The 20529-nt window shown below is 44.4% G+C and overlaps 1 protein-coding gene across 11 annotated transcripts in view; it reads left to right on the top strand.

The window, feature by feature from the left end:
* The window catches only part of tanc2 (tetratricopeptide repeat, ankyrin repeat and coiled-coil containing 2), a 234334-nt gene that overhangs the window by 200676 nt on the left and 13129 nt on the right, over positions 1 to 20529 (top strand). For all 11 annotated transcript variants that reach the window (XM_031894275.1, XM_031894272.1, XM_031894277.1 and 8 more), the window contains 16 exons: positions 2777 to 3031; positions 4602 to 4727; positions 5384 to 5665; positions 8113 to 8240; positions 8408 to 8639; positions 10239 to 10405; positions 10777 to 11384; positions 11850 to 11958; positions 12327 to 12449; positions 13119 to 13355; positions 16638 to 16823; positions 17559 to 17652; positions 18219 to 18352; positions 18452 to 18575; positions 19406 to 19581; positions 19934 to 20066. In XM_031894275.1, the coding sequence (XP_031750135.1) occupies positions 2777 to 3031; positions 4602 to 4727; positions 5384 to 5665; positions 8113 to 8240; positions 8408 to 8639; positions 10239 to 10405; positions 10777 to 11384; positions 11850 to 11958; positions 12327 to 12449; positions 13119 to 13355; positions 16638 to 16823; positions 17559 to 17652; positions 18219 to 18352; positions 18452 to 18575; positions 19406 to 19581; positions 19934 to 20066 (3114 nt within the window). The remainder of the gene's footprint in view (positions 1 to 2776; positions 3032 to 4601; positions 4728 to 5383; positions 5666 to 8112; positions 8241 to 8407; positions 8640 to 10238; positions 10406 to 10776; positions 11385 to 11849; positions 11959 to 12326; positions 12450 to 13118; positions 13356 to 16637; positions 16824 to 17558; positions 17653 to 18218; positions 18353 to 18451; positions 18576 to 19405; positions 19582 to 19933; positions 20067 to 20529) is intronic.

The raw sequence follows: 20529 nt of genomic DNA, 5'->3' as shown, positions 1-20529 counted from the left end.
TGAGCCACACAAGCAAGAAAAAAAGTTGTTTGGAGTATGCCAAATAAGAACTGTGATTGGCTATTTGGTAGAGTGTAGACTGCTGGCCTACAGGAGTCTCTGCTTGGAGTAAAACTGTGTCTCCGTGCTTCCAAAACTTGTCTCCAAGCCAGAAGTTTAAAACTGGCACCTACTTTGGGGCCACTGGGAGCAACATGCTGCTCACAAGCCACTGGGTGAGAATTGCTGCTGTAGGGGACCCTTCTTCATTGCTATGTTATCAGACAAATGACGGATTCAGCTATGGGTGGCTGCCAGTCTCAACACAACAAAAATACATTTCATGGTCCTTTTTCACCCTCCCCCTGTCCCTAGTTGACTTCACTCTTGACTATCGTTCATCAAAGCCTCACCAATGATATAGTTCAGTTTTGGGGCTGCTTGTAGAAAAACACGACTGCTGGCAGCAATGAATATGCTGAATTTTGCTGATAGAATCTTCCCAGTGCTTAGCAGTAATACATGTCATTCATCAGGCTGCATATGCCACCACCCCCCTTTTAATCCATCTGGCGGACCATCATGCGCATGCAGAACTGTCATATTCCATCCCTAATCGTTTTTAGCGAGATAAAAATGTCACTTGCGGCTATGTTTAGAGCTGCACACTTGCAAGCATGAATATACATTACGGAGCTTTGATTAAACATTTCTACAGATAAGTCGCCCGTATGGGGTGTTTTTGGGTGGCACATACACGCCTGTTGCAGCCTAAGAGCAGCGATAAGCGTTTCATGGCTTATAAGAGTCACACCGTTCAGGGTACTCCCATGTAACAGCTCAGTGGGTTTAACTGTTAGTGCCACTTTGCACACATTGTTCCCTTATGTGCTATAAAATACACCAACAAGCCAGAAATGGGGTGAGGAGAACTAAAGAGATGTGAGCAGTGTAACAAATATATATAATGTTCCTTATTTTCACTGCCCATATCCTATGTATACAGGGGCCATGTTCTTTGGAGAAAGATACTATTGTTTTTGATAAGTTTTAACCAATGGTGACAGAGTTTGGGAAGGACAGCTATGGGTGTCCATGATCTATGGATTATAGGCCTATGATTAGGATGTTGTGCTAATATAGATTACTGTCCTTTTACACCGAAGTGCTCCTCAGTTGCTTTGTGGACAGTATTTGGGGAGGACATCTATGGGCGCGACTAATCTCCCCTTGTACCCCTGCCCTAAAGGGGAAGAATAACCCCCTCCTCCCTGACATTGCTTGCTACAGCCAAGGCAGGTGGCCAAACTCATATTTTTAGTAGAAGGTCTAAGAGATAGGTGCCCTGATCTCTCAGGATTAATAGATTTTGTTGGTTACCTCTTAACAGTGCTTTGGGTCTGCCTTGTTCATTCCTAGAATACCCCCAGATATGCCCTTAAACCCTATCATGTTCTGGTAAGCCCACCCATGCATTGGAGCATTTCTATCTAACAAGGGACAGTTAGAAGATATGCATGGGATAACTTAGCACCTCCTTGGGCATGCTTTCTGCAAACTTAGGGTGCTCTGTTGCCATGGTGCTTGATCTTTGCCATGACCAGCCACTAACATTTGCTAGTTTCTTATTGAGGAGATTATCAGACCAACAGAACATCTGTGGGAGGGAGTATGGAACGGTACGGGAAAGTTAAAAAGACAATGGCATTTCTGTACAAGGCAGAATCAGCAGTCTTAGTAGTACCTAAAGCAATGGTTCCTGAACAGTGGGACTGATACCCTATGGGGGGATCATAGACTTTGTTTGGGAAGGCCCAGCCTGAAGATGAGTTAGGAACAGATTTGGTGAGAAATCTTGCTCTCTGTTTTCAAGGTTAGTTAGAGCAAGATTTGTGGTAAAGACCTTATATATATATATATATTCTTAAACTATGGCTAAGGTCTGAATGTTCTTAGGGAACCCTGGCGAAAAGATGGTTTTCAAAGGGGTAAAGCAGACTGAGGTTCAACCATATTAGTATGATAACCACCAGCTTAAAGACTAGGCTTCCTGACTGTAGTAATGTAACATGAGAAGTAGACACCGTGGATATAGCTGTGTGTCTGTATATGGATACCAGTAGGATACAGAGTAAGGTGATGGTTGTTAGCAGTCTGACACTCCCGTAGTCTGCATTCCGAGCCTGTAAGCGTTTCCACTGTGTTCAATCCATACTGGCGTCGTACTATAGAGGCTGCTGTAGCGTGTTCATGGCTAGAATATACAACGCCCGCATCTCTGCAGCTGTTATGTAGTGTTCACAGCCCTTCCTTTCAATAAGCATCCAGCCTACGGCTCCTATCGATCACTCTGCCCACCTCTCGCTTCCGCCTATGTGTTGGGGGAACAGGCTGCCTGTGTCTCCCCCCTTTTGTTTTTCATTCTTGGAGGGGCAGATCGAAGATTATGGATCAGTGTGTCAGCTTCTGCTTCGGCCTGTTATTCCTCCAAGTACATGTGTCGGAATTGAGTTCTCTAGCGTGAAATGCGCTGCTGCTCCTCCGTGCCACGTGCGTGAGAATTGAAATTCCATTGCCAGACACTGCAGGGCCAACACACCCAGACCGGTGATTTACAAGCAGCAGCAGTCCAGTCTTTGCTAGAGCTGCACTATGACAATTTCTGGGAAATTAGGAACTGACCTGAACAGAAGGGACATCCCAATGGCTGAATCTTATAGTGAAATGGGGAGCTCTGTGTATACTGTCTGTAGACATGTCATGTGAGTGTCTGATCCATGTTCTTTTCTCATTGTAGCCACCTTGACAAGCTACTCAGAAAACATGGACCGTTCCAAATATGGGGCGGAGAGTGGCAAAGATGGTGGCACCCGTGGATGTGTGAAACAGGCCCAAAAGTCCATGGATTCCTGTCTCTACCGGGTTGATGAGAACATAATGGCCTCTACCTTTAGCCTGAACAAGATCCCTGAGAGGGGACTGGACACTGCTCTCTCCCAGTCTGTACAGTCAATCCCACTCTACCTCATGCCAAGACCCAACTCTGTTGCAGGTAGGTGCCACTAAGCTGGGACTGAATTTGGAAACATCACTTATTAAGTCGGCGCAATGCTGGCTGGCTGGGATAGTTGTGTTTTTGTTGCTGTTCCCCCAGTAAGTCGGTGACGGTGTGTGTGTCTGGAATGCTAATACCACTGTTTCTCTGTGGGTGTTTGAGGGGGAGGCTTGCAGGAGGGGGCGCACTGGGCTGCAGATGGAGGGAGGGAATGGAGGGTGTTGTAAATGAAGCATTAGATGTTAAATTAATCCCTTCGCTGCCAAAGGCAGTGCCCACTGTGGCATTAGAGGCAGCACAGCTTGTTTATTATAGCTGCCTGTCTGTATCTCGTCCTTGGATCATTCTGATGCTGGTGCATTCGGTACCCATAATGCCAAGTGCTACATATACCATCTCTAGGCTGGCAGGGATTATTGTAATATTGACTGTCCCAGTGCCCTATTCAACTAACATTACACAAAGGTGTATTCCCTGGCCAAGGCCGCCATCAGACATTAGCCTTTTCCTTGGTTGTCCAGTACGCATTCAGGTCGATAGAGGGTGTCAGTCATTTGTTTTGAAAAAAAAAAAAAAAAGTGTTGAGGGGGAAAAATGCCCAATCTTAAGCAGATACTCTGTTTAACACTTTGGGGGCCTCTGCCAGCCCAGGAACACTGGTAGTTTGTCCTTATGCTGGGCTGCAGTTACCGTCCATTCTCATTACAATGCTCCAGAGGTTTCTCCTGCTGAACTATGAGTCTAAAGAACATATTACATTGTAACAGTTGTTTATGTGCATTAAAGATCTCAATATTGCAGCCATGCAGCTGTTGATAAGTTGCAACTCCCAGCATCCCAGAACCCGGTGATGCTGGGAGTTGTCTAATGACAGCCATAGAGCTGCTGGCTGGCCATTGCTTGTGCACAGTGACTTGCCACTTACTCTGTATATAAAATCATTTTTATCCTTGCCAGTAGTGGGGGGTGGCGAGGCAGATTTGGTGCTGAGATGGCAACTAATTAACTTAATTTAAAGAGTCATTTTCATTAGTGTAATTCAGGGTTTCTGTTTCCTATTTATGGAGTTAGTTTATATGTAAACTGTTATGTGCTGACACATTATCTAATCAATGCTCTGACTGTAAGTGATATGGGGGCAGAGTATGAATCCATCACATTGGTTGGGGCTTTCTGCCTTATTGGTTGCTGCCTCCTGTTGCCCAACATATTCAGGGCGACCATAGATAATGTATTTATAAGTACAAGTCGCTATAAACATTCACTAATGAGGATAAGGCTAATTGCATGTCTATATACTGCAATGCAGTGGTTCCCAAACATTGGGGCCATGGGGATGGGGCTGTGACCAGTAGGAACCAACCATCTATTTGACATGGAGGTCTTTAGTGAGCAAGAGCGATGCACAGCTTATCCCTCAGCCCCTTCACGTAGTCTATAAGTTTCTCTTTCATCCCTTACTTTTTGGACTATTTTCCCTTTTTCATACCTCTCTCTATTTGTCATTTTTGCTCTTCTCCAGCTAAATGATTGTTAAATTAATATTGCCGTGCCTTCTGTCTCACAGCCACCAGCTCTGCACACCTGGAAGACCTTGCTTATCTGGATGAGCAGAGACACACCCCACTGCGTACCTCTTTGCGGATGCCACGACAGACCCTGGCTGGACCACGCACTCCACAGGACCTACGAGGTTAGAGTAACAGGAGAGCTGTTGAAAACTGCTGCTTATCTTGAACTAGTTTGTGGCTGCTCAGCTCCATGTTAGGGCCCTCAGGTGGAGTACTACATCTACCAGGAGGTTTGGGATGGACATGCCTACCCAAACCTTCAGAACTAGACAGTGGAGCCAAAAGATCATAAAAAGAGAACTGAATGATGGATGGTTGACATCTAGCTTGGATTTGCTGAAAAATTCCACATTTCCCCATTGGCAAATTTTGTTGTGAAACTGGTGAAGAAAAAGTTGTGGTTGCATCAAAAAAATGTGGTCACAAAAAAAAAAAGTGCTGGTCAAAAAAAGTCACATAGTATTATTACTGTATTATTATTAACATTTATTTATAAAGCGCCAACATATTGCACAGCCCTGTAAACACATTTAACAAATTTATCGCTGTTTCTGTAATTTTTCGGCAAAACGGGGCAGATTCGCTCATCACTATCGACATCCAGTTGGAGTTAAAGTATTACTATAATACATTGAAGTTGAAAGGTGCAGTACGTTGAGTACAAGACAAAATATTAGGACTCCTTGTCTCATTTGTACAGGGATTGTTTAACGGGGATACTTACCCCGGCCCCTTTTAACTTTCCTCTTCATATTTCCACCTTTTTTTTTCTCCCCAGTGCGTTTTGCACCCTACCGGCCCCCGGACATCTCCCTGAAACCACTATTGTTTGAGGTACCAAGTATCACCACGGATACCATGTTTGTGGGACGTGACTGGCTCTTCCATGAGATTGATGCGCAGCTCCAGAGTGAGGATGATGCTGTCAACCGGGGAGTAGTGATCTGCGGCAACATTGGCTTTGGGAAAACCGCCATCATTTCACGACTTGTGGCACTGAGCTGCCATGGGACACGTATGCGACAGATCAACTCTGACAGCCCACATGCTTCCCCAAAACGTGAGTCTCCCTACTGCCTCCAGGGTCTGCTTTCTGCTGCCGACTATTGTAGCAGAACATTTCGCCTTACAAAATGGTTCATGAAAATCCACTATAACCAGCATGCAGACCCAATTTTAGGCTTTGCACTGTATGTTAAGAATCACTGGCGTAATATTACCCAATCATTAATACTACGGTAGGTATACCCACCAAATGTCCTCAGTTGTATTTGGAAAGTTTTTTACAAATGATATATTCTAGTCTGCTGATCATTAGAAGGATCTGTAACATAATCCGTTTAGAAGACACCCATTGGCCACTCTGGCGTTTGAGGGAGCTGGCCTTATTGGGGCTTACTTACTAACACTGGGCAAAGCTGCTTCATTGCAGAAACCCATGACATCCAAAGGCATTGATTGGTGAGTCAGTTGCTGGTAGAATATTGCACTGAGGCAGTTTGACCTGTGCTTGTATATGAGCCCTGCTGCCTACTCGGGCAACTCAATGGCCAGTGTATTAGGGCTCTGCACACGAGGAGATTTGTCGCCTGCGTTTTTCCCCCCGGCGCTTTGGCGACAAGTCGCCACGACAATACACACGAAGAGATTTCATGCGAGTTGAGCTCCAGGCGATCTGCTACCCATGGTACCACTCAACAGTTACCCCTCCCACATGTTTACTCAAGTGGCTCAGAAAAGGGTCTGTGTGCGATTTGAAACAGCAGGCGACTTGAAGTAGCCTCGTATGTTTTGACGCTGGCGATTTCCATTGGTTTAGCCTTGGCGTCTTGTCATTCGTCTTGTCGCCAAATTGCTCTTTTAAAAATCGCCGGTGACAAATCTCCTCGTGTGCCAGAGCCCTTAGAGTCAGTGGGATACCTGTCACCCACCTTCTGTCACCCAATGTTTAAAGGCAACATCCACTTTACAATAATACTTTTATCTCTTGGAGGTGGCTAAGCAGCGTATAAATGATTATGGGAAGTAAAGAATAAAATCCAATTAACACAGGGTAAAAAGCCTGGCGAATAGCAAACCTTTTCCTGGGGGACCTGGGATAAGTTAGTCACCTTTCATTAATTACACCTCTATTTAATTACAGTGTCTGGAGAAACACCACAGTATGTAAGCAGATCATAAACAGAACCACCCTAAACAAACATGGGTACACCCAAAGGTTCAGATTTATGGTCTTAAATAATTTACCCTAATTATCTTATGAGATGGGCTATATGGGATAGAATTAATAGGGGAAGCAGAGGGCAGAGACCTGTGACAATCTAAAATGCAAAACAAATGGCAAGTTGCGGGCTTTTTTTCACCTTGCACGTTGTGTTCTGGTAGATAAAGGACCCATTATAAACCAAGCTCGTCTCCTTGGGCCTCTGGATTGGAACCAACAAAAAAACGACGGACTAATGAAAAGGTCCCACTAAAAAAAAACAACACTGCTTTTTTCCATTGCAGCACATTCTGTATTAACCTAGACGTAATTATATTATCTGAGCTACTGTAATAAAGCCAATCTGAGCTCCATACGGCCCAGTGGAGGGCCCTGCAGCAGGTCAGGTACCCAAATTGTAGTCATGGGGTGGGTAGGAAAATGAGAATATGGGTAGCGAGCTGGTGGCAAAATTGGCTTTTCCTGCCCCGAGTCCAACTCCTGTGCCATTATACCCCTTTAGCCACATAGCGTCCCTTTAAGTACACTGTATAACAGATGAAGATATACATTGCCTACAGAGAGCACAAAGGGAATCTCAAGGGAAACTGTTTTGTACATGGCCAGAAAAGGCATCATGGGAAATGTGGGGCTTGTGCTTCAGTGCTTTATTTTTTCAGTAGGGGGTTAATTCTATGTGTGGGTGAAAATAAGATGAATTACAGATATGTGCGCAATATGTGCAGGGCGCTTTGGAACATCACCCAATTACCCTCCTCCAGGGACGGATGACGCTAATGCCATCACAAGGTGTTTCCATCCTCAAACACTTAATGTGCCTTAATTGTGTAATTGGATTTCCTTACAGGATTTTGGGCTTAATGTGTGCACATAAGGGGTTAAACAATGGACCCTCTTCAAGTAAACCCTTTCATATGCCTCCTGCAGGTTTTCATAAAGCCAAATATCTCTTTATAAGCTAAATCCTGAAAGAGGTTAGGATTTCAATGTTGCCCTATGGAAAGCAGGGAGATAATAATCACTGATAAATGGGCAATAGTAAAATTCCGAAGTAACATTTACCCTTTAAAATGAACTTCATTGCTTTGTGCACTACAGTTCTCTGACGCCGGCGGCACTGAAAGGGCAGCATTATAACTACAGAGTAGAAATATCCCGGCAAACGTATTAAGACTTTCTGTAAATGACGAAGACTTGAAATCTAATTGTGTTTCACGATGGAAGGAAATTAATACCAGTGTCTCATTCAATCAGATTGATGGTCATGTCTCTGTGCCTTTCAGATTCAGAAGCAAATAGGGAGCTGAGCCAACCAGGACAGACACACTCAGGCATTACTAGCGGAAGCTGCCCGGGGACACCAGAAATGCGCCGGCGGCAAGAGGAAGCAATGAGGAGAATAGCAGCACAGGTATGGAAGAGAGGTTGAGTAGGGCTCCTAGTGAACAGAGCTGTAGAGCTGACTTGTCTCATTGGGGCTGGGGGGTCAGTGTATTGGTCTTGCCATTCTTGGGGATGCAGTGGAATGTCGTGATTTGACTCTGACTCCTCTTTCTTGTTCTGTCTGCCCTGTTTTAGGTGGTGGCATATCACTACTGCCAGGCTGACAATGCCTATACCTGCTTAGTACCTGAATTTGTTCACAACGTTGCAGCCCTGCTCTGCCGGGCCCCTCATCTTGTGGCTTACAGGGAGCAACTTCTACGTGAGCCCCACCTACAAAGCCTTCTCAGTCTGCGCTCCTGTGTGCAGGATCCGGCTGCATCTTTTCGCAGGGGTGTGCTAGAACCACTGGAAAACTTGTACAAAGGTAGGCTGGGCCTCCATCATATATTGATTGCAAAGACAATAATTCTTGAATGACCACATCAATGAATGTCCTCATTGGTACCCAGTGCCTACTCTTACAGAGGAAGCTCTAGGTCTTTGTATGATAGTCTAGTGTTGAACACAGATGTATGTTTCCACTTATGAGGATGCAAAAAACCCTATTCTCTCTATGCCCAAAGCTGAAGAGGCAGTAATTACTTGTATAAGTGCCCTTCAGACAGTAGACAGCTGCACGGTGCGTCCTTCAGTCACTGTCATTCTGTACTGTTCCCTTCTATTTCCCTGTAAAGGTCATTCTTGTATTTCCAATTAGCTGCCCTTAACATATAGATATGGAAATCATGATTTATCATCTACATTAATCTTTTATATATGCTCTTTCTGTATAGCGGATGTTGGCATTGCAACGCCCAGCTGTGATGAACAGCAGCTCTCTGAATGTGCAGCCAACTTTATTGAGTTTATTGTGTAGAATTCTTGGAAATCTGTTCATTGCTGCCATATGGGATGGGCATCACCCTATGAGTGGTGGAGAAATATTGCCTATTAAATACGGAAAGCTATAAGAATATAAATATTCCGTTTAGCTTAATGGGCTTTTTGTGACCCTGCTCTTCCTCTATGTAGTAATGTCTGGAACTCTGGCCTGACAGGACTTCCTAGGTGTTGCAACAGAATCCCTCCCTGGAAAGGGTGTTACTTATATTATCTTATATTGGATGCTTAGACAGGGATCACCAATATAAGAATTTTGGGGTTGAAGTACTTATGCAGTCTGGCCACTTGTGACCTAGTGGAAAGGATCTGTGCCTGTTGTTTTTTTGGTATTTCATTGGTCACAATTCACAGTGGGCTTGTACTGTCATGGACTCCTACTTAGAGAGTGCGGTGCATGCAGTAACATACCAGCTTTCTATTGCAGCAGTGGTCAAGGCCACCTTTTGATGTATTTGAGTAATTGATGTTTCCCAGCAGTGCTTTGCCTTTGAAATCTATGAGTGTGATTCCCAGCACATACATAACAGCTCTTGCCCATATAATGGGGCACCCAGTCATTAATCCACACTGCAGGAAGCCATTTCTTTAGCCACATGTTGATTTCAGGTGAAGCCTTGAAAATCCTGCCCAGAACTTTTCTTTAATTAAGGAAACTAGTACTGAACAATTCCCAATCCATCATAACTAGTCCTGCGTATCCTACCAGTCATACAGACTCGGGTTTATCGATAGTCTTTTTCAGGACCTTGCTTTATATTAAGGGCTGTGGCACACAAGGAGATTAGTCGCCCATGACAAATCTTCCTATTCGCGGGCGACTAATCTGCCATCACCTGCCATTTCATGGCACACGCAGCGGCGCGATTTCGGCAAATCGCCGAAAAAGCCTCACAAATGGCAGGTGATGGCAACTCGGGGAGATTAGTCGCCCGCGAACAGGGAGTTTTGTCGCGGGCGACTAATCTCCCCGTGTGCCAGAGCCCTAAAGGGAAGACCTTGTAAAATCCTGGTTTTTCCTTTGATTCACTGATGAAATCTGTTTGTTTGAATAATGACACTTTTCTGTGTTACCCGACTCCAGAAAGGAAGATTCCGGATGAAGATTACATCATTTTGATAGATGGGCTGAATGAAGCGGAGTTCCACAAACCAGATTACGGAGATACTATTGTGTCATTCCTGAACAAGATGATAGGGAAATTTCCCCGCTGGCTTAAGCTTATCGTAACCGTGAGAACCACCCTGCAGGTAAGTGCGAGTGACCTGAGTATTTTATTCACTCACCTTATGTCTGTCTCCCTATCTTCATTTTGTTCTTCTTATCTCTTACTGTGCCCCTTTCATGGTCCTTTGTTTTACCCTTTGTTGTAGCCAGCCATTACCATCTATAAGAGAATTTTCTATTCTTTATTTACTATTTCTCCCTCCCTTTTCTTTATTATTCCCACACCTCTTCTTGTTCGTGATCCTCATCACATTTCCTTTCTTCTCTTCTTCAGCCTCCCACTCGCTCTCCGCCCCTCACCTTTTCTATTGTTTACATGTTCTGTCTTCCCACCATATGTTATGGTTCATCTTATTTCTTTATACATGCCCTCTTATGCTCTACATTTTGACAGGAAATCACCAAGCAACTTCCTTTCCACCGAATTTCCCTCGATCGGTTAGAAGAAAATGAGGCTATAGACCAAGACCTTCAGGCGTACATTCTTCAGCGTATTCACAGCAGTTCCGAGATACAGAATAATATTTCTCTCAATGGCAAGATGGACAACACTACCTTTGGGAAGCTTAGTTCCCACCTCAAGACACTGAGTCAAGGATCTTACCTTTACCTAAAGTTGACATTTGACCTCATAGAAAAAGGTTACCTTGTTCTCAAAAGCTCCAGTTACAAGGTGGTTCCAGTGTCTTTGTCTGAGGTCTACCTCTTGCAGTGCAACATGAGGTTCCCCACCCAATCCTCGTTTGAAAGGGCTCTACCTCTTCTCAACGTTGCTGTGGCTTCTCTTCACCCGCTCACTGATGAACACATATTCCAGGCCATTAATGCGGGCAGCGTGGATGGAGGGTTAGAGTGGGAAGACTTTCAGCAGCGCATGGAGAATCTGTCCATGTTCCTAATCAAGAGGAGAGACTTGACTCGGATGTTTGTGCACCCTTCTTTTCGGGAGTGGCTCATCTGGAGGGAGGATGGTGAAAAGACCAAATTTCTCTGTGATCCCAGGTAAAAAGAGAGAGAGAGACCATGTCAGGGTCTTTGGTTACTATGGGCTCCATTGACATCTTCTACCTGTCACCTAAACTAACCCTCGCCTAGGTTTTATGTGGACTGATATATTGTAAAAAATATTTTGGCTACATTTCAAGAGCTGAACTGGGTTTAGCATTTTGGTTCATGGACATTGTATATTATTGAATGGAGATAGATGAGTACAATAGAGCAGCGAGAGTGTTCATCCTTGGCTCAATGGGCCATTCTACCTGTGTTCTCAAACCTCATGGGACTAGAGTTAGACACAGTGAATGTAATGATGAGTTGTGGGAGTTGCATAGTGTGCATGAGACTGTACTGTATTGTGTGTTTTGAGCTGGGCTGTACTTTCTCTTTTAGTCACTGGACAAGTCACTGTAATCAACCACAAGTGAGCAGTTGACTGGTATTAGAGCTAATCTTGTATGTTGTCCTTAGGAGTGGCCACATTCTGCTGGCATTCTGGTTCTCTCGCCAAGAGGGGAAGCTGAACAGGCAGCAGACCATCGAGCTTGGGCATCATATACTAAAAGCCCATATCTTCAAGGTACTGGGAAGAGTAGAGAAAACATTCTTGTGGGGTAGCATGACTGGGCACTGGCTCTGTCCTCTTTATAACTGAGTCACTGTTACTCTCCTCCACTGTTCTGCCTACTCTTAATTTATCTCTATCTTTCTGCTCCAGTACTACTCCTACTTGTTCTTAGTCTTCTCATTTCTTCTTCTGTTTTTCATATTCTTGCTCATTGCCTGCCTCCACTATTTCCCATAATTCTTTCTGCCAAACTTTCTGCTTATTTGCTTTCATGGTTCTTTTTTGTCTTTATCTTGTTTATTCTCTATGTGTAACCCTACACCCTATTTTTCCTTTCATTTACCCCTTATTCTTACTCGATTTGCCCCTGTATCCTGCAGGGTCTCAGTAAGAAGGTTGGAGTTGCATCATCTATTCTTCAAGCCCTATGGATTTCTTACAGCACAGATGGCCTGTCAATGGCGCTGGCATCTCTGAGAAACCTATACACTCCCAATATTAAGGTATGTCTGTGAATTACTGAACAGTAGTCTTTCTTTTCAAGTCTTCATTTTCTATGTAACGTTAAGAGCTTTTTAGCTGGGCAGGAAAGAAGAATACCAATGTTTCTTCCTAATCAGCCTAGTATCCCACCAAATCTATCTATTTTAAAAGTCTACGGTATTTTCTCAAGCTGTGGGACTCCTTGGGGGCCTAGCCTGAGAGCAAGTTAGAATTATTTTTGGAGGTCAATATAGTGATTTGGCTATAGCAAGGTGACTATTAACAACCATACTTTGCACAGTCTTTTTTTAGCCAACAATGGCTGCTCCAGACCAAATCAGCAGCTTTTTTTATGGCCTGTGTATGGGCAAATTAATATCTTGTCAGGCATTAGCCAGATATATAATGGGTAGGTTTGAAAATCCCTTTTGCCAAGGACCTGCATTGGACTATGGTTTTGTGACAACTGAACCATACCAGAACCTTAGGTCAAGCAACATTACCACTATTGCCACTTTATTGTAGCTGCTACCCCCACCATATCATCCAACCTATAACTGCTGCTCTGTGGGGCACTAATATGTGTAGTGTACAGTGCGGGGCAAATCTCTAGTATCCGTAGGGCCCCAGACAATTTCTGTGTGTACTTTTTATCTTGATTTTTGAATTTTGGTTTTGTGTGCCCTCAGGTGAGCCGTCTGCTGATCACGGCGGGAGCCAATGTGAATTATCGCACTGAGGTGCTGAACAACGCCCCTATCCTGTGTGTTCAAGCACACCTGGGATACACAGAGATGGTGGCACTGCTACTGGAGTTCTATGTGAATGTGGACGCCAGTTCAGAGAGCGGTCTCACTCCATTGAGCTACGCAGCCGCCTCAGGCCACCTAACTATTGTCATGTTGCTGTGCAAGAGGCGTGCCAAGGTGAGTGCTGATACCTTTATGATAAACTTCAGGAAATTATTGCTGGTTATGGTTGAAAGTCACCTGCCTATTGCACCTTAAGCAGTTACAAAGTGGGGTATATTGTAATGCACCTCTTTCTGCTGTTAATATTAACTCCTACAGGAAAGTTTGGTAGGGGTGTGTTTATAATATCAGCTCTGGGTACCTTCCCTTTACCTCCATACAGGTAGGTCACATCCTAAACTGAACAGTTTTTTCCTCTCTTCTAAATATGATGTTTTGCAATGGGAAGATGCCAAGGTTGTCCTTTTTCTGGTACCTTTTCTTCTACTATCCATAGAACCCCTGGCAGTTCCAGATCTTCTGCTGTTGTAATTGATCTAAGGTGGAGGATCCCATGATAGAAAATATCTATATACACAGATGGCATCCTGCCATTCAGGCCTTCCCTAGATGAGATCCCCTTTATTTTTATTTGTTTATTTTGCTTGTTGAGAAGTTTCTTCTGTTTTTGGGTATGTAAGACTCATATTTTTTCTGGATCTCTTTACCCAGAGTCTAGCCAGCCTAGTCCTATTGATATGGCTCTATAATTCTCATACCAATACTGCGCCATTCCACTCTTGGAAAGAAGGGGAGGTGCTGCTTACTTGAATATCACCGCTCACACTGGGCTAATGCAAAACAGGGAATCTAAAATAGAATCTAAAATAGAATACAGAAGAAAGCGCTCACAGAACAGTATTGTCTTAATTAAAGGAACAGTAACACCAAAAAATGAAAGTGTATAAAACTAACTAAAATATAATGTGCTGCTGCCCTGCACTGGTAAAAGTTGTGTGTTTACTTCAGAAAGTCTACTATAATTTATATAAATAAGCTGCTGTGTAGCCATGGGGGCAGCCATTCAAAGGAGAAAAGGCACAGGCACATAGCAGATAACAGATAAAACACTATTGTATTCTACAGAACTTATCGGTTATCTGCTATGTAACCTGTGCCTTTTCTCCTTTTTTCCAGCTTGAATGGCTGCCCCCGTGGCTACACAGCAGCTTATTATATAAATTATAGTAGTGTTACTGTAGCAAACACACCAGTTTTACCAGTGCAGGGCAACAGTGCATTATATTTTTATTACTTTAAAGCTCTTTTTTGGAGTTACTGTTCCTTTAATTAAAGATTAGTAGTAAAGCCCAAAGAGCCACAATGGACTTATAGAGGTGCCTGGAGAAGTCTGTTGCAAAATATCCACCACTGTGACACTTTTCAGGATCCCCCCTTTGGGGTAAATATTCACAGGATTTCTCTTGATGCATATAATAGGGTCAATCCTTCTCCTTATAGTTAGTGAAAATTGCCCAAATCCTGTGAATATATACCCCAAAGGGGGGATCCTGAAAAGTGTCCCAGTAGTGGATCTTTTGCAACAGACTTCTCCAGGGACATTTTTGAATACGTTGTGGCTCTTTGTGATTTCCTAATAATCTTCAATTAATTACTGTGTGTGTGCTCCCTTCTGTATTCTATTTTAGATTCTTTAGTAAGCTGTAGCTGTCTTTTCAGGATTTACCTAATGAACATAGATCAAACTTTATTATTTGGTCTTATTTTGCCGTTATACTGCTAGATGTAACATTCTTTTGACTTTCCTAATGTCAAAGGCCCACCAGGCATCACTCATTTTCATAGTATTCATAGTATTATTTGACATATAGTGTTTGCAACACTGTAGCAACCTAAAGTCTAGGAAGAGCCCCAACTAGGGGTTGTGTGGGGTAGAGTACGTCCAGGCTATTTGTTCAAAGAAGATCTATATGTGTGGAATAGCAGGCAGGCCTCAATGTGCACAAATCATCTGCTGGGAAACCTCGGCAGATGCAGAAACACAACACTGCAGTTTTGCATGAAACTGTAGATGTGCTGAGGTGGTTTCAGATTTTTTCAGATAACTACTCCTCAGTGGAAGGCAGTTGGAGTTTAGTGGCTTCTCGGCCGGCTGAAGTCACTGTCTTGGCCGGCTAAAGTCACTGTTGGAGAATCCTTCCTGTGTGCCATTAGCAGGGTTAGAATTGCCTACCAGAAGATCTCCCAGTGGGCCCAGGGTCCTAATGGACAATTCTTATCAGCCCCTCCTTATTCCCACCATAGGTCTATATGCCTATATATCTAGTTGCTGTGAGAGTAGGCCCAGTGTGTCAGGCTCTCTCTGGTGGATTTAGGACGCCCAGTCCGACTCTGGACATGAGCCTAAAGAAAAGATACCGTATATACTCGAGTATAAGCCGATCCGAATATAAGCCGAGGTACCTAATTTTACCTAAGAAAACTGGAAAAATGTATTGATTCGAGTATAAGCCAAGGGTGGGAAATGCAGCACCTAGTGCTAAGTTTCAATAATCAAAATAAATACCAATAAAATTACATTAATTGAGGCATCAGTGGGGTATATGTTTTTAAATATTTATTTGGTCAACAAAAACAATGAGTACTACCCCACACTCATTGCGCATTGGCAAACTGGCAGCTGACCTGGTCCCGGAAGACACGTAAGGGGAAATAAGTATTGCTAGTGGGAGCCTAGGCCAGGGCACTGGAGGGTCTGGTTGCAGGTGGCCTAATTTGCACACAAAGGACAGAGAGTGCTAGTCTGGAGGGACCCATGGCACCCGACTTGAGTATAAGCCGAGGGTCACTTTTTCAGCACATTTTGGGTGCTGAAAAACTAGGCTTATATTCGAGTATATACAGTATGTCCTGTGACATAAGAATGTTCCAGACTAGTATTTCTTTCACTGTTAATTGGGACCCCGTTACATGATGAACTTCATTAATTACCTTATTATTTAATGTGTTCAGTGTCCTACCAAGCTCTTTCCTTCAGCTGTAGCCTGGCTCAGAGGGGTGTTTGGTGGGGGGTGTGGTGCAGCTGCACACATTTTATTATCTCCCCCGCATGTCACACAGTCTGGGAACCTGCCCAAACCTGCAGATTGACAGTTAACTGCTGTTGTGCCACAGAAGCTGGTCTCAAGCTATTGGAATGGAAAAAAAAGCTTGCTGGGGCTGGATCACACCTCCAGTCATACAAGCACATTATAAAAGCTGTTATTGTTCGGCAGTTCTGCTTCCCCTTTGCTTATTTTCTGTCTGTCTGCTCTCACTTGTTCATTTTCTTCTCTCTGTTTTCATTCTCCTACTCTGATGCCCTCTCCACCCTTTCCCTGTTGCCGCCTCACCTTCTCCACCCTTTGGTTTTCTTGGTCCCCGTGCCTTATTCTATTCTCCTTCTTCTGCCCACAGGTGGATCTGCTGGATAAAAACGGGCAGTGTGCCCTGGTCCATGCTGCTCTGCGAGGTCACCTGGAGGTAGTCAAGTACCTAATTCAGTGTGATTGGACTATGGCCGGACAGCAGCCAGGAATCCTAAAGAAGAGCCAAGCCATCCAGCAAGCCCTGATTGCAGCTGCTAGCATGGGATATTCAGAGGTGAGACCAGCTTGTGTTTAGGGGGTTCCCACAGATTCACGGGTGTCCTGTCTGGGATCTATTGGTCTCCTCGAGTCTGCTTAATAATCTGCTCTAAACTAATAATCAAGTCATAACAGGACTAGTCCTGCTGGAGTAGGTAGCAGAACAATACCCTGAGTTACTCATGATTCTGATGTTAGAACTTTTAGACAAGTCATCGGCCTCTTCTGTAAAAACCTAATGATTTTTTTCTTGTAGTTAGAGCTAGGAACCACGGGAAATATTTGTAATGATTTGCACTGCATTGAGTAGTAAGTAGACCCCTCTGCCTATGAGTAAGAAGAAGATGTGTCCCTCACTTAGGATGTGAGCATGCACTTCATTTTCTCAGGAGAGAAGAGGCTAAGTCTCTTGATGTCTAATATCAGGGACCTGTGGGGTTCAAAATGTGCCGAGACTGCCAAGTACACTAGGTATCCTCCTGGGGGCAAAAAGCTTATTTTATTTTTGATGCCATTGGTAATTTCTCAAGCATTTTTCCTCTGAACAGAGACAATTTGGACCTTGTCTTTATCTTGAATATAAATGCCTGTTTTACTTCTGATGTGCCTCTCTGCCCCCTAAATATGGGCATCTTAGCTGGGCCTCATTATTGATATATAGGGGCTGTAGATAAAGTTTAAGGCTGACTGCTTGGCACTGTATAGTCAGTTCTATAAAGTGACTGACTGGTCAGGGAATGTTCTGTTTCAGATTGTCTCTTACCTGCTGGATCTCCCTGAGAAGGATGAGGAGGAAGAGGAGAGAGCTCAGATTAACAGCTTTGACAGTTTATGGGGAGAGACTGGTAAGTGACTGCTCTATAGACTTGGGTCTTTTCCAATTTGGGACCTGCCACTGTGGGGAGGCATGCATACCAATCTGGCCTATTTGGGAAGGACAGTTTTGATTTGGGGAGTCCAAATTGATGGGGGCTACCCTATATTTGGCAGGGGTTCCAGGTGGAGTGTGTCTAGATGTAACTTGGTGTGGCCACAGCTTATCATGGTGCTCTCGGGAAATTCTTTTTGACTCTTTGTGATTGTGACCTCCATATTCAGTACATGCACATAAAGTGACAGTAAAATATGAGGTTAAAGTAAAGTCTCCTCTAGGTCACAAATCCGCAAATGCTGATTGGTTGCTACAGGTTACTAGACCTGGGACAAGCACTGCACCTCTTAGTACATTGCTTCAGCAGGCACAAACCCAAGTGTCTTACTTGCACTAGAACCATATGGGGCCAAGATGTTGATGGTGATCTGGTCTAATAAAGTGGGTTTATCACTATATTTAGAACCTTTTGCTCGGGGGGAGTTTGGGACAAGCCCACATAACTCCTAACTAACTTGAGCCTCACTTTCACCCTTCCAGCTCTAACTGCTGCGGCAGGCCGTGGGAAGCTAGATGTGTGTCGACTCCTACTAGAACAAGGGGCAGCTGTTTCCCAGCCCAACAGACGAGGTGTGGTGCCAATATTCAGTGCTGTACGCCAGGGACACTGGCAGGTAGGAATTGCAGACTGTTGTTGAACCTTGTAATGGGTCCTGGGTGGATGGCTGCTTCCCAGCGCTTTACACTTACTCCATTCTCTTTTTCCCTCACAGATTGTGGACCTTCTACTCACCCACGGGGCAGATGTAAACATGGCTGACAAGCAGGGCCGCACCCCATTAATGACAGCAGCATCCGAGGGGCACGTGGCCACAGTGGAGTTTTTGCTGGCACAAGGTTGGTGTAGTAATTAGGCAAAAACAATACATATAGGCATAGTTACTGCTGCCATTTGCTAGCGCCGGACTTCCATAAGAATCCATTATTCCTAGGCCGACTGTCTACAGGGGGCTCCAAACCCTTATAACCTGTCACATACAAGGGTAAATAGTGTTTGGTCAAAATGTTCCCCAACACTAAATTAAGGCTGGGAGTGACCATTTGGTAGTCCCATTGGGACTTGTGAACTGCCAGCTTGAAGGTGGCGGTGAGCAACATGCTGTTTGTGAAGCACTGGTTGGGGATCCCTGGCTTTGTAGGTAGATTTATAAAGTGTTCACAAAAGTAAAGTTTTGCCCTTTATGACAGTTAAACCCCCTACGGCAGGAGAATCCTAGTTTCTGAGCCTACTGAAGGAGGATTAACCCAACTCCACCATTGTTTCCCCTCTAGTGCCTTATCTACCCACCACCACCTTTATCCTCCTACTGCAGGGGAAGCTTCTTTACCTTTAGACTAAACATGCCCTGTAAATTACAGGAGCAATATTGATCCTAAATTGCTCCAGTGTGTTAGCCCATGGCACCCAATAAGCAATTAGCTTTGATCAGCAAATAACACATTCAAAAATGAAAGCCAGTATCTAATTGGTTGCAATGTGAATCTGTGTATTAATGAGTGCCAAAGTCTTCATTTAAAAGACATAATGTAGTGCAATGAAAACTAAAAGCTGTTTGTATTATGGGGTGTCAGCTCTAAACCAAACTATTGGGGTTTGAGGCATCAGAGCCTAGCCTGTGTGTAGCTTGTTAATACACATTATGGAAGGTTTATTTTGAACTTTGCAGGAGCTTCCATAAGTCTCATGGACAAGGAGGGGCTCACATCTCTGAGCTGGGCTTGCCTTAAAGGGCACCTTTCAGTGGTGCGGACACTGGTGGAAAGCGGCGCTGCTACTGACCATGCTGACAAGAACGGGAGAACTCCTCTGGACCTTGCAGCCTTTTATGGAGATGCTGAGGTGGTGAGTGAAAAGCTTTAATGGCCATACTCAGTAATGACTTTGTAAATGAGCACTTCATTGTACTCCAGGAAGATTGATTGGCCATCTTGGCCACGTAGTCATTTTGCTGGTTTGATATTCCTCCCTTTAGGGCCCAATAGATGCAAGTGACAGTGAGCACTGATAAAATGGCTGCTGCTACTTCACCATTGTAGATATACCAGCCGACAATGGGCATTTGCAGGATGTAGACTGGGCAAAAAGCAATGTTTATGGAAGGCGATTTAATTCCCAGTCCAGACCTTAACGTAACAACTAGTGAGGCTGGTCCTGCTGTGTATGTTGCCATATTAAAGCTCTGTTCTTATTGCAGGTTCAGTTCCTGGTGGATCAAGGAGCAATGATTGAACATGTAGACTACAGTGGAATGCGCCCGTTGGACAGAGCGGTGGGATGCAGAAACACGTCCGTGGTGGTGGCTCTTTTGAAGAAGGGAGCCAAGATAGGTATGTGGAGAGGAGGGATGGGATGCCCCTGTCCCAAACGCGGCTCCAGTTGTCTAGATGTCATGCCTCCCAGTGTGCTCAGTGTTCTATACACAGGCGCTTGTTCCCAACGTTCACCTTGATCTCCATAGTGGGGTGTGTCCTAATATGGACATTCTTTTCTCTTGTCTGAGCGCTATGTCTAGGTACTGCAAGCTAGGACCCCTTTTATAACCCACTTCTGCTGCCAGATGCCACCCTCACCCTGCGTGTTTAATGTCCATTACTGGTGAGGCGCGCTCCTCACTTCCCCCACACTGCTGCCTGTTGAAGATCTGCTGCTAAGACATTAAGCTTCTGTGCTCGCTGCTCTCTCACACCTGCTACATGGTTTGTTTTCTCTCCTCTCACTCCATTCGTTCCCCCCCAATGCACCCTCACTCACCTTCCTTGGCCCATCACCTCCCCACTAACCTCCCCTTAC

This window comes from Xenopus tropicalis, chromosome 10 (genome assembly GCF_000004195.4).
Source record: "Xenopus tropicalis strain Nigerian chromosome 10, UCB_Xtro_10.0, whole genome shotgun sequence".
Taxonomy (NCBI): domain Eukaryota; kingdom Metazoa; phylum Chordata; class Amphibia; order Anura; family Pipidae; genus Xenopus; species Xenopus tropicalis.
Note: the sequence above shows the minus strand (reverse complement) of the source record. Positions and strands in the feature narration are given on the sequence as shown.